We start from the raw sequence: 13,882 nt of genomic DNA, 5'->3' as shown, positions 1-13,882 counted from the left end.
GACTCCCCTTGGGCGACCGGTGCAATGGACGTCGAGTGGATCTAGCATAATGTTGTGAGAGTCCAGTCCATAGTGGATCTAACATAATATTGTGAAAGTCCAGTCCATAGTGGATCTAACATAATAGTGAGAGTCCAGTCCATAGTTGGGCCAGCAGGAGATCATCTTGAGTGGAGACAGGTCAGCAGCGCAGAGACGTCCCCAAGTGATGCACAGATGAGTGGTCCACCCTGGGTCCCGACTTTGGACAGCTAGTGCCTCATCTGTGGTCACCGAATCTGTGCCCCCCCTCTCCACGAAGGAGAGGGGGGGCAGATCAACTGGTCTAAAAGGGGGGTCTATTTAAAGGCTAGAGTATACAAATTAGTTTTAAGATGGGACTTAAATGCTTCTACTGATTAAGACTAATTAAGAGCACATTTTACATTTTTGTTTAATTAATACGCTTTATTGATTAACATTTTGTAAAATGACGGCCAGTGTTTGCCAGCTGGCTAGTAAAATTTTAGAATTTTTTTTTCCCAGTGGGCTGTCTTTGTGTCATGGCTGTATTCTCAGTGTGTGAGTGACAGGAAGAAAAGCTGTGACTCACTCGTGGAGAAGTCGGTTGGCGCCACCTTGTGGTTTGCAGGTGTAAATCTGAAGGCCCCTGACAATAAAACTTGTGGAAAGATATTGTCCTAAATCCGGGTCGATGGCCCCCCCCCCCCGAACATAAAACTCGTGGAAAGATATCGTCCTAAATCCGGGTCAATAACAGTATTTTCAGCCCGTGCCAGTACGTCACGACTCAAACTACAATGTCGTTTACTACACCGTCAACTGCATATTACATCTTTTTGGCATGTTTTGCAGATTAGACTTAGACTTAGACAAACTTTAATGATCCACAGGGGAAATTGTTCCACACAGTAGCTCAGTTACAATGATGGAAAGTGCAAGGATGGAAAGGACAATGCAGGTATAAATAGACTAAATATAGCTATATAAAATATAACATATACGTAATATTTACATAATATATGTACAGTATATTATATATACTGATATTATATTATGTCTATATCATATCTACAATATATAACAATTACCATGTACAATATTACAGTATATGTGACAGCTGCAGCATAAAATAGAGAGTAAATCCAGCAGAAAATAGAAAATAGACATTAAAAACAAAGAAGTAGCTAACATGGAAGGTGTCAGGTAATACACAGATATCATCAGATTCGTATGAAATGTTCCTATTCTTACTTTGCTCTTATATTGCTGTTAATTATGAGAGGTCATTTAAAAATCCAATCCTCCTTTATTATGGTACTATTAATATTATTGTGTGTACCCTCAGCTAAACACGCTCACATGCTAATGCTTATACTGTAAGCCTGGTCGGCGATTACACAACGTAAACCTGTTGCTTAAAAAAAAAAACGTTTCCAGTGAGACGTATTTACCAGCTCTGATCAATTTAATTTGTTTCTTCAGGCAATCGAGAGTGATTTCCCTCGTACCCTATTAATACGTCCTGTAGACTGGAAGGAACCCAAACAAAAATAATTGTGCTTTACTCCTCCTCATTCCATCACAAGCAGTCATTGGGATTTAAAAAAAAAAATTGAAGTGTGTTGAGTCTTCATGACCCTTTCTACAAATGAGCACAAATCCAGCCACAAATTTATGAATCAAGCTTTTATGGCGCCTTGTTTTGCATCAGCGGATAAGCAGCTGTCATCCATAAATGTCATCTTATTTATGTGCCCACGGCGAGTTTGATTTGCGGTGTATTTACGGCCGAGCATCCTCCGAATAACAAAAGCTGCGATTGTGTGTTGTCCCCCCCCGTCCCTGTAAGACAAGTTATCATATTACGTGATTCCTTTAATTAAGAGTGTAAGGGAATGATCAGCTTTGATTTGCTGTGAAGCCAAGAGAGACGAGTCTTACAAATATGTAATGATCACCATCGGCAGTTATAAAAAAGATAAAAGTAGCTCAAATATAAATATCTGCCCAGAATGTGCGGATGCGATGTTACATCAAACTGGCTCTCCCGTTGAAATCACCCACTTCTAAAGCAGCTTTTTATTAAATTCTGAAATGAAACTGCCCAGGGCATAAACATGTTTGTCTGGATCGACGCTTCCGAAGCGGGTGAAGTGTCATGTTCTCTTTTCCAGGCTTTTTATGAGGGGAAAAAAAACGAATGATTTGCGGGAGACTTGTAAGTCGCATGCATTGTCTTTTCAAACCGGGCCTTAAAAATGTGTCAATAAATCTTTCTGTCTTTACACCAGCTCGTGGTGTCCATGTTTACGCCGCGACGATGCTCATGAACCTACACACGCATATGACGGGACTAGGGAAAAAAACCCAAAGCATTGCAAACATAAGCACATATTACGACATACAAAACTCGAGACTTGCAGTGGAGGCGAAGGGCCACCAGGCGGCGCTGCTCTGCGGTCCGGTATAAAGCAGAGGGTGTAGCGGCGAAGACTTGGGGTGGGGGTTGGTGTGTATGTGTGCGTATCTGCATAGGAATCCGTGGATGTGTGTGTGTCCACAAGCCTGGAAGTCGCTCCGTTCGGCGTCAAACAAAGTAGACATGTCCTTAAAGGGGAACTGCACTTTTTGGGGAATTTTGACTATCGTTCACAATCATTATGAGAGACAAGAACATACTTGTCTTTTTTTTTTTTGGACTTGATGATAAAAAGCGCTTGGGAGATGCAGCTATTGGGAGTCACTGTTGTTGGCTTCAGAGCCTCTAAAACAACTTCAAAACCCTCCAACAGCGTTTTATATACACACTGCAAGTATATATATAATGTAGTAACAGACACCTTTATAACATTATGTAATATGTACAATATACACACTGCAAGTATACCGGTATATATAATGTAGTAACAGACACCTTCATAACAATATGTAATATGTACAATATACACACTGCAAGTATATATATAATGTAGTAACAGACACCTTCATAACAATATGTAATATGTACAATATACACACCGCAAGTATATATATAATGTAGTAACAGACACCTTTATAACATTATGTAATATGTACAATATACACACTGCAAGTATATATATAATGTAGTAACAGACACCTTCATAACAATATGTAATATGTACAATATACACACTGCAAGTATATATATAATGTAGTAACAGACACCTTCATAACAATATGTAATATGTACAATATTTACCCTACTTTGGTCATTTTAAGCATTGCCCGGACTTAATTCTTCAGCGCATTGCTTTCCGTTTCCATAGCAGCGCACTTCCGACTTGGTAACCGACAACGAAGACGACTATATTTTAGACAAATGAGGATTCACAACCTTATTTTTTTGAAACTGAATATACTGAGGATGAGCTACTGCTTCTAGAAGCGATCACAAAGGAAGGGTGAGACGTTGGAGCAGACGGATGCCGAGAGAGTGAGGTGTAAGTGACTTTGCCGCTGTAAATATGTAACTTGGAAACAAGCTTTTTCGACATAAATGGATTGCTTGCCCAAAATAAACCGGAAAATACTTCGCCGACCAGCTGGACTAAATGCACAACTGTCCATCGAGTCACTTTAATATTGATCATGATACACGCAGCACGTCATGTGTGTTATTACAACTACAGTACATAAGCTGTCTGGCTAGCTGTGTACAAACAAAACATGAAATAATACTTTACTGTAATATGATTGTTCATGTTTTTCAGTCAGTACAGATTGGTGTCTTGTTGCATTGTGTTGTGCATTACAAACTCAAACGCGTTTCGTGCTGACATAGAAGCTAGCTTATCTCTTTCCATAGTTAGCTTTTACGGCTATGACCAAAGCATGTCGATGTGTTAGCAGGCCAGAAAAAAGTTCCTCAGTGTTCATTCTTACAATAACAATGTCGCTACAGTTTGGTTATTATACAGTTACGGAACGTAAATTAAGTATTGTTGGCTGTTTTTGAATGCATTTTTAAAGTGATTTAGAGGTAGAATTGATTGCTCCCATTAGCTGCTTTGCTAGCCACCTAGAACGAGAAAGTTTTTACATGTTAGAATGCAAAACAAAAAAAAACCTTTGTCATCTTGTCTCTCATAATGATTGTGAACGGTAGGCAAAATCCTAAAAAAAAAAAAAAAAAAAGAGCAGTTCCCCTTTCAAGGAAGGAGGGAAGTGATTTCAGAGCGTCTTTTACTGAAATGAATGTACAACATGACCTTGCCAATGCCAGTGCAGAGTGAGCCAAATTGTCGACAAGGATCGTTTTGATTAGGGCGAGCAGATGCATTCCAATAGATTCATCTACTCTAGTTGTCCTTTCTTACTCTCAAATTGATCATAATTTTGCCTTGCAGTGCGGAAAGCTTCTCTGAGTTGTTATCCAGTTTGCGATTCAGTACAGTAATCGCCGCATTTTGATTGCCCACAGCCCTGTGACCGGCAGCTTGAGCGGATGCAATCGTCTTCCGAATTTGTCGATACACCAGAGCAACACTCAATCCAATCAGCAGATGACCTGTTAGAATAGTTTCAAATAGATATACATATTCAATGTCCTCAATGGAAAGAATCGCCAGGCACACGACCCTCTACTTCTCCCACGAGTCCATTGTATTACCATTGTTGGTATATTCATTATTCCTACATTGTTGATACAAATTATTGTTACAGTGTAATAATTATTGTTACCTGTGGTAATGCCACAATGATACAACATCTGTATTATAATCCTTGAACAAAGTAAGAGTGAAACTCATGTGAATAATCACTGAATGGAGAGCTGGGGGTGGGATTAAATAAATGATCTTCTTCCCACTCCCTTTCAGGCAAAACTTGACAATCATGAATTACATACTATACATTACCTTTTGCACTATTTTAATTTATATTATTATGTGTTGTCAACTTTGTACTTTTTTATGTCATTGCCTGAAATAAATTTTAAAAAATGAAATGAAAATTGCGTATCCAGCAGCAAACGGTTCGTCAGAGTCAGGGTTCCCCCAAGCATGAGCTTCTCGTCGAGGAGATCTTGTCAATTGACTTGAGAGGCCAGTTGATCAAACAGTTTCATATTTGGAGAACAGTGCACAAGAGAGGCTCTGACGAAGAAACCAAGCAGGGAAATAGAAGGGGGGTCCTCCTTCAGTGAGAGCAAACAAGAATAATTGTTCTTTTTTCCACAAAGACATCAAATCTTAAAGGGGAACATTATCACCAGACCTATGTAAGCGTCAATATATACCTTGATGTTGCAGAAAAAAGACCATATATTTTTTTAACCGATTTTCGAACTCTAAATGGGTGAATTTTGGCGAATTAAACGCCTTTCTATTATTCGCTCTCGGAGCGATGACGTCACAACGTGACGCCATATCGGAAAGCAATCCGCCAACACATTACAAACACCGAGTCAAATCATCTCTGTTATTTTCCGTTTTTTCGACTATTTTCCGTACCTTGGAGACATCATGCCTCGTCGGTGTGTTGTCGGAGGGTGTAACAACACGAACAGGGACGGATTCAAGTTGCACCAGTGGCCCAAAGATGCGAAAGTGGCAAGAAATTGTACGTTTGTTCCGCACGCTTTACCGACGAAAGCTATGCTACGACAGAGATGGCAAGAATGTGTGGATATCCTGCGACACTCAAAGCAGATGCATTTCCAACTGGACTGGACAGATCAGCTTTCAGGAAAAGAGAGCGGATGAGGGTATGTCTACAGAATATATTAATTGATGAAAACTGGGCTGTCTGCACTCTCAAAGTGCATGTTGTTGCCAAATGTATTTCATATGCTGTAAACCTAGTTCATAGTTGTTAGTTTCCTTTAATGCCAAACAAACACATACCAATCGTTGGTTAGAAGGCGATCGCCGAATTCGTCCTCGCTTTCTCCCGTGTCGCTGGCTGTCGTGTCGTTTTCGTCGGTTTCGCTTGCATACGGTTCAAACTGATATGGCTCAATAGCTTCAGTTTCTTCTTCAATTTCGTTTTCGCTACCTGCCTCCACACTACAACCATCCGTTTCAATACATGCGTAATCTGTTGAATCGCTTAAGCCGCTGAAATCCGAGTCTGAATCCGAGCTAATGTCGCTATACCTTGCTGTTCTAACCGCCATGTTTGTTTGTATTGGCATCACTGTGTGACGTCACAGGAAAATGGACGGGTGTTTATAACGATGGTTAAAATCAGGCACTTTGAAGCTTTTTTTAGGGATATTGCGTGATGAGTAAAATTTTGAAAAAAACTTCGAAAAATAAAATAAGCCACTGGGAACTGATTTTTAATGGTTTTTAACCCTTCTGAAATTGTGATAATGTTCCCCTTTAACCAAGCATATCAGATTTTTTATTTTTTATTTATGTAATTATTTTGCCAGTTCGTCCAATGTAAAGAGTTTTTTGTTTTTTTTTATTGTCAGGGTTCTAATTCGCGAGCTGAAGCGACTGGAGAATATCAGCCAGTCGCCGTTCACCTCTCACATCACCAGCAGCCTCCAGGGCCTATCCACCATCCACGCCTACGGAAGGAAGCGTGACTTCCTCCAAAGGTGAGTTTATTTCATTTCACGCCTACCAGGGAGGTGTCGCCCCTTTTGAGCTCCTTTACCCTCCGGTTCCCCAAAGAAGTTCATTAAGGTTTCCCTTTTTATCCCTGCTGCTAGTATGTCTCGCAGGTTAGTCAAGAAGCCAAATGAAAGAAGAGAGCGCCTCAAATGTGCTCATAAAAAGAGATGTGCCCTCCGCACGAAAAGGAGAGTGCTCAGAGTAAGTTTTTTTATTTTTTTGTTGCAGATATCAGGAATTGTTGGACACCAACCAGGCCTCCAACTACCTCTTCAGTTGTGCTATGCGTTGGCTGGCCGTGCGCCTGGATCTCATCAGCATCGCTCTCATCACGGCCGTCGCTCTGCTCATTGTCTTCATGCACCAGCAGATCCCTCCCGCCTACGCCGGCCTTGCCATATCGTACGCCGTGCAGGTTCGTAAGCCATCCTCTCACGTGGCGATACTTGAGTCTTTCCCCCACGTGACATGCGGACCAGGAATGCACTTTACACTCCAAGCATAAAGGTCAATTTAAAGCTTGAAACTTGAGCCAAAACCTATGCTGCTGTCCAGGAGCAGCTGGCAGACTGTCATAAACAACTGAGTCGCTTGCTTGTGCCTTGAACTTGACTGTGATATTGTCACAACTAACCTTCTTCTTCACTACCTTTTCAGGTATTAATGGAAATATGTCTCTACAGTAGAAATATTCAACTAAATTGCTTATTCAGTTTCAGTTGGGTTTTTTTTCTCTCCAAAAAACAGAAGCACTTGTGTGTACACTAGTCAAAGATCCTCTATATAACAGGGGCACACTGCTATTTTTAGGGACTGACTGCCAAAAAAAAAGAGAGTCAAAGATCCTCAATGGCAGTGGCGCTCTGCTGTGTTGAAAAACTCAAATTAAAGATCCTTTATACCAGTGTTTCTTAACCTTTGTTGGGCTGCGAGGACCCCTGGAGGGCCGCCAAAAAATATCTGCTTCTCAGCTGTGGTCGGTATGGGCAGCAGCGGTACTCAGTTGTAATACACTTTTCCACCACTTGTGGCAGTAATGGCAATATCAAACAAACAGAAGTCTGTAGCTAAAGTCATAGTTAAGTTTCTCAAGTGCCAAAAATACGACAAAATTGGTGGGGCTGTAAATTCATTTTCACTTTAATTTTAAGAAACATATATATTATTATTTAAAATAAATTTAGTTCGAATGTATTTGTTTTATGAGTCCCTTCTATTGCAGTATATTTGATATTTGATGAGCTGTGGTCGGTATGGTCAGCAGCGATACTCAGTTGTAGGGCTGTAACTAACAACTCATTTGATAATCGATCAATCTGTCGATTATTACTTTGATTAATCGATTAATAATCGGATAAAAGAGACAAACTACATTTCTATCCTTTCCAGTATTTTATTGAAAAAAAAACAGCATACTGGCACCATACTTATTTTGATTATTGTTTCTCAGCTGTTTGTAAATGTTGCCGTTTATAAATAAAGGTTTATAAAAAATAAAAAGTAGCCTCTGCGCATTCATAGATCCAACGAATCGATGACTAAATTAATCGCCAACTATTTTTATAATCGATTTTAATCAATTTAATCGATTAGTTGTAATGCACTTTTCCACCACTTGTGGCAGTAATGACAGTCTCAAACAAGCAGAAGAAGTCTGGAGATAAAGTCAAAGAGAAGTTTCTTCAGCGCAAAAAATATGACTAAAGGGGTGAAGCTGTATTTTCATTTGCACTTCAATTTAATTGACAGTTTATTGAAGAAACATATTCATTATTAATTTAGTTTATTTTAGCAAAACAACTTGTATGTAAATTTATGTTTTGTTCGTATTTTCCTAATCAGCCAATATAAGCTTAAGGTTTATGTGTTATATACCGTATTTTTCGGAGTATAAGTCGCACCGGAGTATAAGTCGCACCTGCCGAAAATGAATAATAAAGATAATAAATCACACTGGCCAAACTATGAAAAAAACTGCGACTTATAGTCCGAAAAATACGGTAAATAGATGTAATTATTTATAACGATTCAAATCTAGAGTAAGATTTCTAATTCAGAGTTAATAGTGGAGTGGTTAATAGTTCCCCTCTGTAGTGGAAAAGTTAGGCCCCGAGGTCAGTAAGGTTAAAAACCCCTGCTCTATATGGCAGGAGTATGTTGTGGTTTTTAAGCACCCACTACAAAAAAAACATCAACGATCCTCTATATCAGGTGTTCTTAACCTTTTTCACCTCGGTGCCCAACTTTTCCACTATAAATATTAACACTAAATTAGTCATCTTACTCTTGATTTTTAAATAAGTTCTGCTTCTTTACTCCGTTTCGAACATGTTGAAAAGAGAAACTGGAAATTGTGAAGTATAATGTATTTGTATGCATGTTCGAAGTAAACTTAAACCAATACCATTTTTTTCGTGGGCTAAGGTTTGAATTGACTTCCCCTAATTTCCCAGTTTTTCTTGAATGCAGCAACTCGATGGCAAAAGCTAAAATCTATTTTGTGGACATAGCGGGATGCCTGTATGCACCAGACCAGAAAACAAAGCAAGCACAGCAGTATAGTTGCAGCACTAGATATTATTATGCCTGCAGCATTCCCTCAGCCACAATGTAAATCAGGATTAATTGATGGGTAGCCATTGTGTGTTTAATAGTAATTAAAGTCAGTTGTTAACCTTCCACCTCCCTCTCCTCCTGTCTCACCTGCAGCTCACCGGTTTATTCCAGTTCACCGTGAGACTTCTCACAGAGACGGAAGCCCGCTTCACATCAGTAGAGAGGATTAATCACTACATAAAGGTAAGACAAGAGCAATGTACGCCGGGCCGCAGAGCAGTCACTCAGGTTCCGAGCGTGTCCTGACATGGCTGTACATATGTTTTATGCCAAAAGGGGTGTTGTTTTGTTTGTGTGTTAACAGAATGAAGCAGATTGGGGCCCCTACTTTGTCATTCAAAGACGCATACGGCACATACTTGTTTGTCACAAAAATATTCATGAAGTTTGGTTCTTTTATGAATTTATTATGGGTCTACTGAAAATGTGAGCAAATCTGCTGGGTCAAAAGTATACATACAGCAATGTTAATATTTGCTTACTTGTCCGTTGGCAAGTTTCACTGCAATAAGGCGCTTTTGGTAGCCATCCACAAGCTTCTGGCAAGCTTCTGGTTGAATTTTTGACCACTCCTTTTGACAAAATTGGTGCAGTTCAGCTAAATGTGTTGGTTTTCTGATATGGACTTGTTTCTTCAGCATTGTCCACACGTTTAAGTCAGGACTTTGGGAAGGTCATTCTAAAACCTTAATTCTAGCCTGACTTAGCCATTCCTTTACCACTTATGACATGTCTTTGGGGTCATTGTCCTGTTGGAACACCCAACTGCGCCCAAGACCCAACCTCCGGGCTGATGATTTTAGGTTGTCCTGAAGAATTTGGAGGTAATCCTCCTTTTTCATTGTCCCATTTACTCTCTGTAAAGTACCAGTTCCATTGGCAGCGAAACAGGCCCAGAGCATAATACTACCATCACCATGCTTGACGGTAGGAATGGTGTTCCTGGGATTAAAAGCCTCACCTTTTCTCCTCCAAACATATTGCTGGGTATTGTGGCCAAACAGCTCGATTTTTGTTTCATCTGACATCACATGGACAAAGATAATACCTTCTGGAGGAAAAATAAATAAATTCATAAAAGAACCAAACTTCATGAATGTTTTTTGTGACCAACATATATGTACTCCAATCACTCTATCACAAAAAAATTAGTTGTAGAAATTATTGGAAACTCAAGACAGCCATGACATTATGTTCTTTACAAGTGTATGTAAACTTTTGACCACGACTGTATGTGTACATATAATATTCATATAATGGATATATAATTCATATTTAGTATAATCGGATATTAAGAGTATGTGAAAGTAAGCAAAGTAAGTGTGGCGATTATTTTGCATTTTTCCCATCATGTCTTGTAGATTTAAATGGGTGTCATTTTAAATTTTTGATGGTGCATTGATATTTTTTGAATGTCCACAAAGTTCAGTGAGCAGGTTGTGTTATGTGTGACCATGTCTGTTGACAGTTTGTGTTGGTTGGATTTTTTTTTTGCACCATGACTAGGGAAGGTTGTTTGCATTGGGTCATATATGTGATTGCTGTGCACTCATTCATTCAGCGCATAATTAAATGTCATTAGCCTAAATTACTCTTGATGTCCACTAGATGGTTTTTATTGTTATTTGGATGTATTTAAATCTTTTGAGCACCCTTAATACACATGTTTTTTGCCTTTTGTTAACACATGTTAAATAACATCTTGCAGGTCTCCTAACCAGGCTTTTCCTAATTTGTTATATTGTACTTTTTTTTTTGATTAGGAGACTTTGTCCTCCATGTCCAGGAAAATGACACAGATGCTTACATTTATAACATCCACTTCTGCATTATTTGTCTCAGACGCTGGAAAGCGAAGCTCCGTGCAAAAGCAGCCCGTCAGATGCTCCCGCCCTCTCCTGGCCTCAGGAGGGAAAGATTACCTTTCAGAACGTGGACATGCGCTATCGTGACAATCTGCCTCTGGTGCTGAAGGGCCTGACCTTCACCGTCCAGCCCGAGGACACCATCGGCATCGTGGGCCGCACGGGATCAGGTGCTTCCCTCTCTTTGCGTTTAAATGTATCCATCTCACTCGCACCTCATACTGAGACCTTTTTTCGATGCAGGGAAGTCCTCTCTGGGTCTGGCTCTGTTCAGACTGGTGGAACTGGCGAGAGGCTCCATCATCATTGACGGGGTTGATATCGCCCGGATCGGGTTGGACGACCTGCGTAGTAAGCTGGCCATCATCCCTCAAGAGCCGGTGCTCTTCATCGGCACTGTTAGGTGAGACAGTGTGGAATAATATTTATATATGCTAGTTTTTTTGATGGACTGGTTTTACAACAGGACCAATTTAGACCCATGGGATCAGTACTCGGACTCACAAATATGGGAGGCGTTGGAGAAGACTCATATTAAAGACATGGTAGGTCACGACAACTTCATGCAATCATGGCAGTAGAGCCAGGGAGATTTCATTGTATGAATGTGAACCCTCATCAGGTCAGCCAACTGCCTCACTCCCTCTACTCCGAGGTGACGGAGAACGGGGAGAACTTCTCAGTGGGCGAACGGCAGCTCCTCTGCGTGGCCAGAGCTCTACTGCGCAACAGCAAGGTGCTGATTGTAGTATTGTATTACACATTACCCCATTGCTCAAGGAACCTGTTTGTATTAGATTCAGGATTCTTTTTTTTTTCAAGCTGCCCAGTACTGTGTTGCTTAGTATGAGATAGCATTGCCCCCTAGTGGAAGGCATTGTAACTGCAGCTGTTAGACTCAAGCAGCAAACTTTAACCTCCTAAGAGCCCAAAGTTGCACTTATCTTTTGCGTTAAATAATTGTGAATGCTTCAAAGTATTCACACTTATGGTTTTCTACACCAAAATTCATCTATTTATATAACTTTATCTTCTCCAGATTTTGGCGTGCTCTACCTTCCGCATTTTTCACCCGATTCAAACCGTTCCAACTTCAAACTGTTCAGCCTATTCGGAAATCACGGGCTTTCCCTTGACAAATTCAAAAAAATTCCCAGATTTCCCAGAATTACATGTTTTCCTTGACATTTTCCCATTCAAAATGAATTGGCCATTTTTCAAACTGCCACCATTTGCACATTTTTCAACCTATTTAAATTATTCCACCTTCAACTCATCCACCATTCTGGAAATTCAAACTACCCTTTTTCCAAGTTCAAAAAAATTCCAGGATTTTCCAGAATTCCTGGTTTTCCTAAGCCCTATTTCCACCCTTTTTTCTGGCGACTACTTAATTAAGGACAAAAAAATATTGCATTAATCATGAACACACTTAGATTAATCATGCAATTTCTTTTCCCCCGTACAAGCTCTTTACCTAAACCGCTATACCAGGGGTCCCCAAACTTTTTGACTCGGGGGCCGCAGTGGGTTAAAGAAATTTGGCCGGGGGCCGGGCTGTGTGTGTGTATATATATATATATATATATATATATATATATATATATATATTAGAGATGCGCGGATAGGCAATTTATCTCATCCGCAACCGCGTCAGAAAGTCGTCAACCATCCGCCATCCACCCGATGTAACGTTTGATCAGAACTGCATCCGCCCGCCATCCGCCCGTTGTTATATATCTAATATTAATTAAAAAAAAAAAAAGGGTGAAAACTACGCGAATTGCACCTTGTGCAGACAAGATTTTTCGATCGGACATGGAGGAATTAGCGATGTAAAAGACCACGTTGGGACAAAAAAACACAAGTCTAATGCCGTTGCTAGCGATACAAGTGGAAAACTTTCAACGTTTTTCGTCGCCCAAACAGATTCTTTGGATGTGATAAATGCCGAAGTTTTATTTACGGAGGCAATAATTGAGCATGGACTTCCAATTGCACTGGCTGATCACATGGGACAGTTAATAATGTAATGCAACCTTTAAAAATCATTACGCGGTGATCGCGATCCCAAAAATAAACTTTTCTTGCATGATAATGTCCAGAAAAATTCGCTTTATATTACTATAGAGTCCTTTTAACGAATGAGTTTGATGGTTTATCACAAACCTTAAATGAAATTCCATGGCCACTGTCCTGCTCTCTATATCAACCAGGGTGAGCCCCACCCCTTTCGTGAGCGCACTGAGCGCGGAGTGACCCCTGTTACGCGCCCCCGGCAACAGGGGTGGCAAGCAGGTAAGCTGCGCGGGCGGAGCGCGCGGAGTGACCCATGTTACGAGCCCCCGGCCACGGGGGTGGCGGGCAGGTAAGCTGCTTACCTGCTGCGCGTGACGCCGGCCGCGTCGAAAGCGGACGAGGCGGGATGTCGGTGCGGTGGGCGCGGTAGTGACCCTGGACGTGCGTCAGGCCCTTCTCGCGGATCGCCTCAGCTACGGCTCCCGGTGGGGCCCTCTCGGGGGAAGGGGCCTCGGTCCCGGACCCCGGCGAGGCGTCGGGGGCCTTCTCCGCTCCGTAAAAGTGTCCATCTCTCTTTTTTTTTTTCTTCTGTTGTGGCATATGCAGCAGGTGCCTGCTCGTTTTTCGTATGTGGGTAACAACATTTAACTATGTATATATATTTCCCAATTGGTTTAACTGCCACCCGCAAAAAAAATAAAATAAATAAAAATAAAAAAAATATCTAATTAATCCGCCCGACCCGACCCGCGAGCGGATAAAATCTTATTTTTTTTAATTTCATCCGCCCGATCC

The 13,882-nt window shown here is 40.7% G+C and overlaps 1 protein-coding gene across 1 annotated transcript in view; it reads left to right on the top strand.

Moving 5' to 3' along the window:
• Positions 1-13,882, top strand: part of LOC133617040 (ATP-binding cassette sub-family C member 5) — a 78,210-nt gene that overhangs the window by 59,180 nt on the left and 5,148 nt on the right. Inside the window, exons 21-27 of the mRNA XM_061976724.1 lie at positions 6,443-6,571; positions 6,816-7,002; positions 9,297-9,386; positions 11,046-11,238; positions 11,312-11,471; positions 11,535-11,613; positions 11,691-11,804. Of these exons, the coding sequence (XP_061832708.1) occupies positions 6,443-6,571; positions 6,816-7,002; positions 9,297-9,386; positions 11,046-11,238; positions 11,312-11,471; positions 11,535-11,613; positions 11,691-11,804 (952 nt within the window). The remainder of the gene's footprint in view (positions 1-6,442; positions 6,572-6,815; positions 7,003-9,296; positions 9,387-11,045; positions 11,239-11,311; positions 11,472-11,534; positions 11,614-11,690; positions 11,805-13,882) is intronic.

This window comes from Nerophis lumbriciformis, linkage group LG16 (assembly GCF_033978685.3).
Source record: "Nerophis lumbriciformis linkage group LG16, RoL_Nlum_v2.1, whole genome shotgun sequence".
NCBI classification, from domain to species: Eukaryota; Metazoa; Chordata; class Actinopteri; order Syngnathiformes; family Syngnathidae; genus Nerophis; species Nerophis lumbriciformis.
The sequence above is the reverse complement of the archived record's forward strand: the minus strand, read 5'-3'. Positions and strand labels throughout refer to the sequence as shown.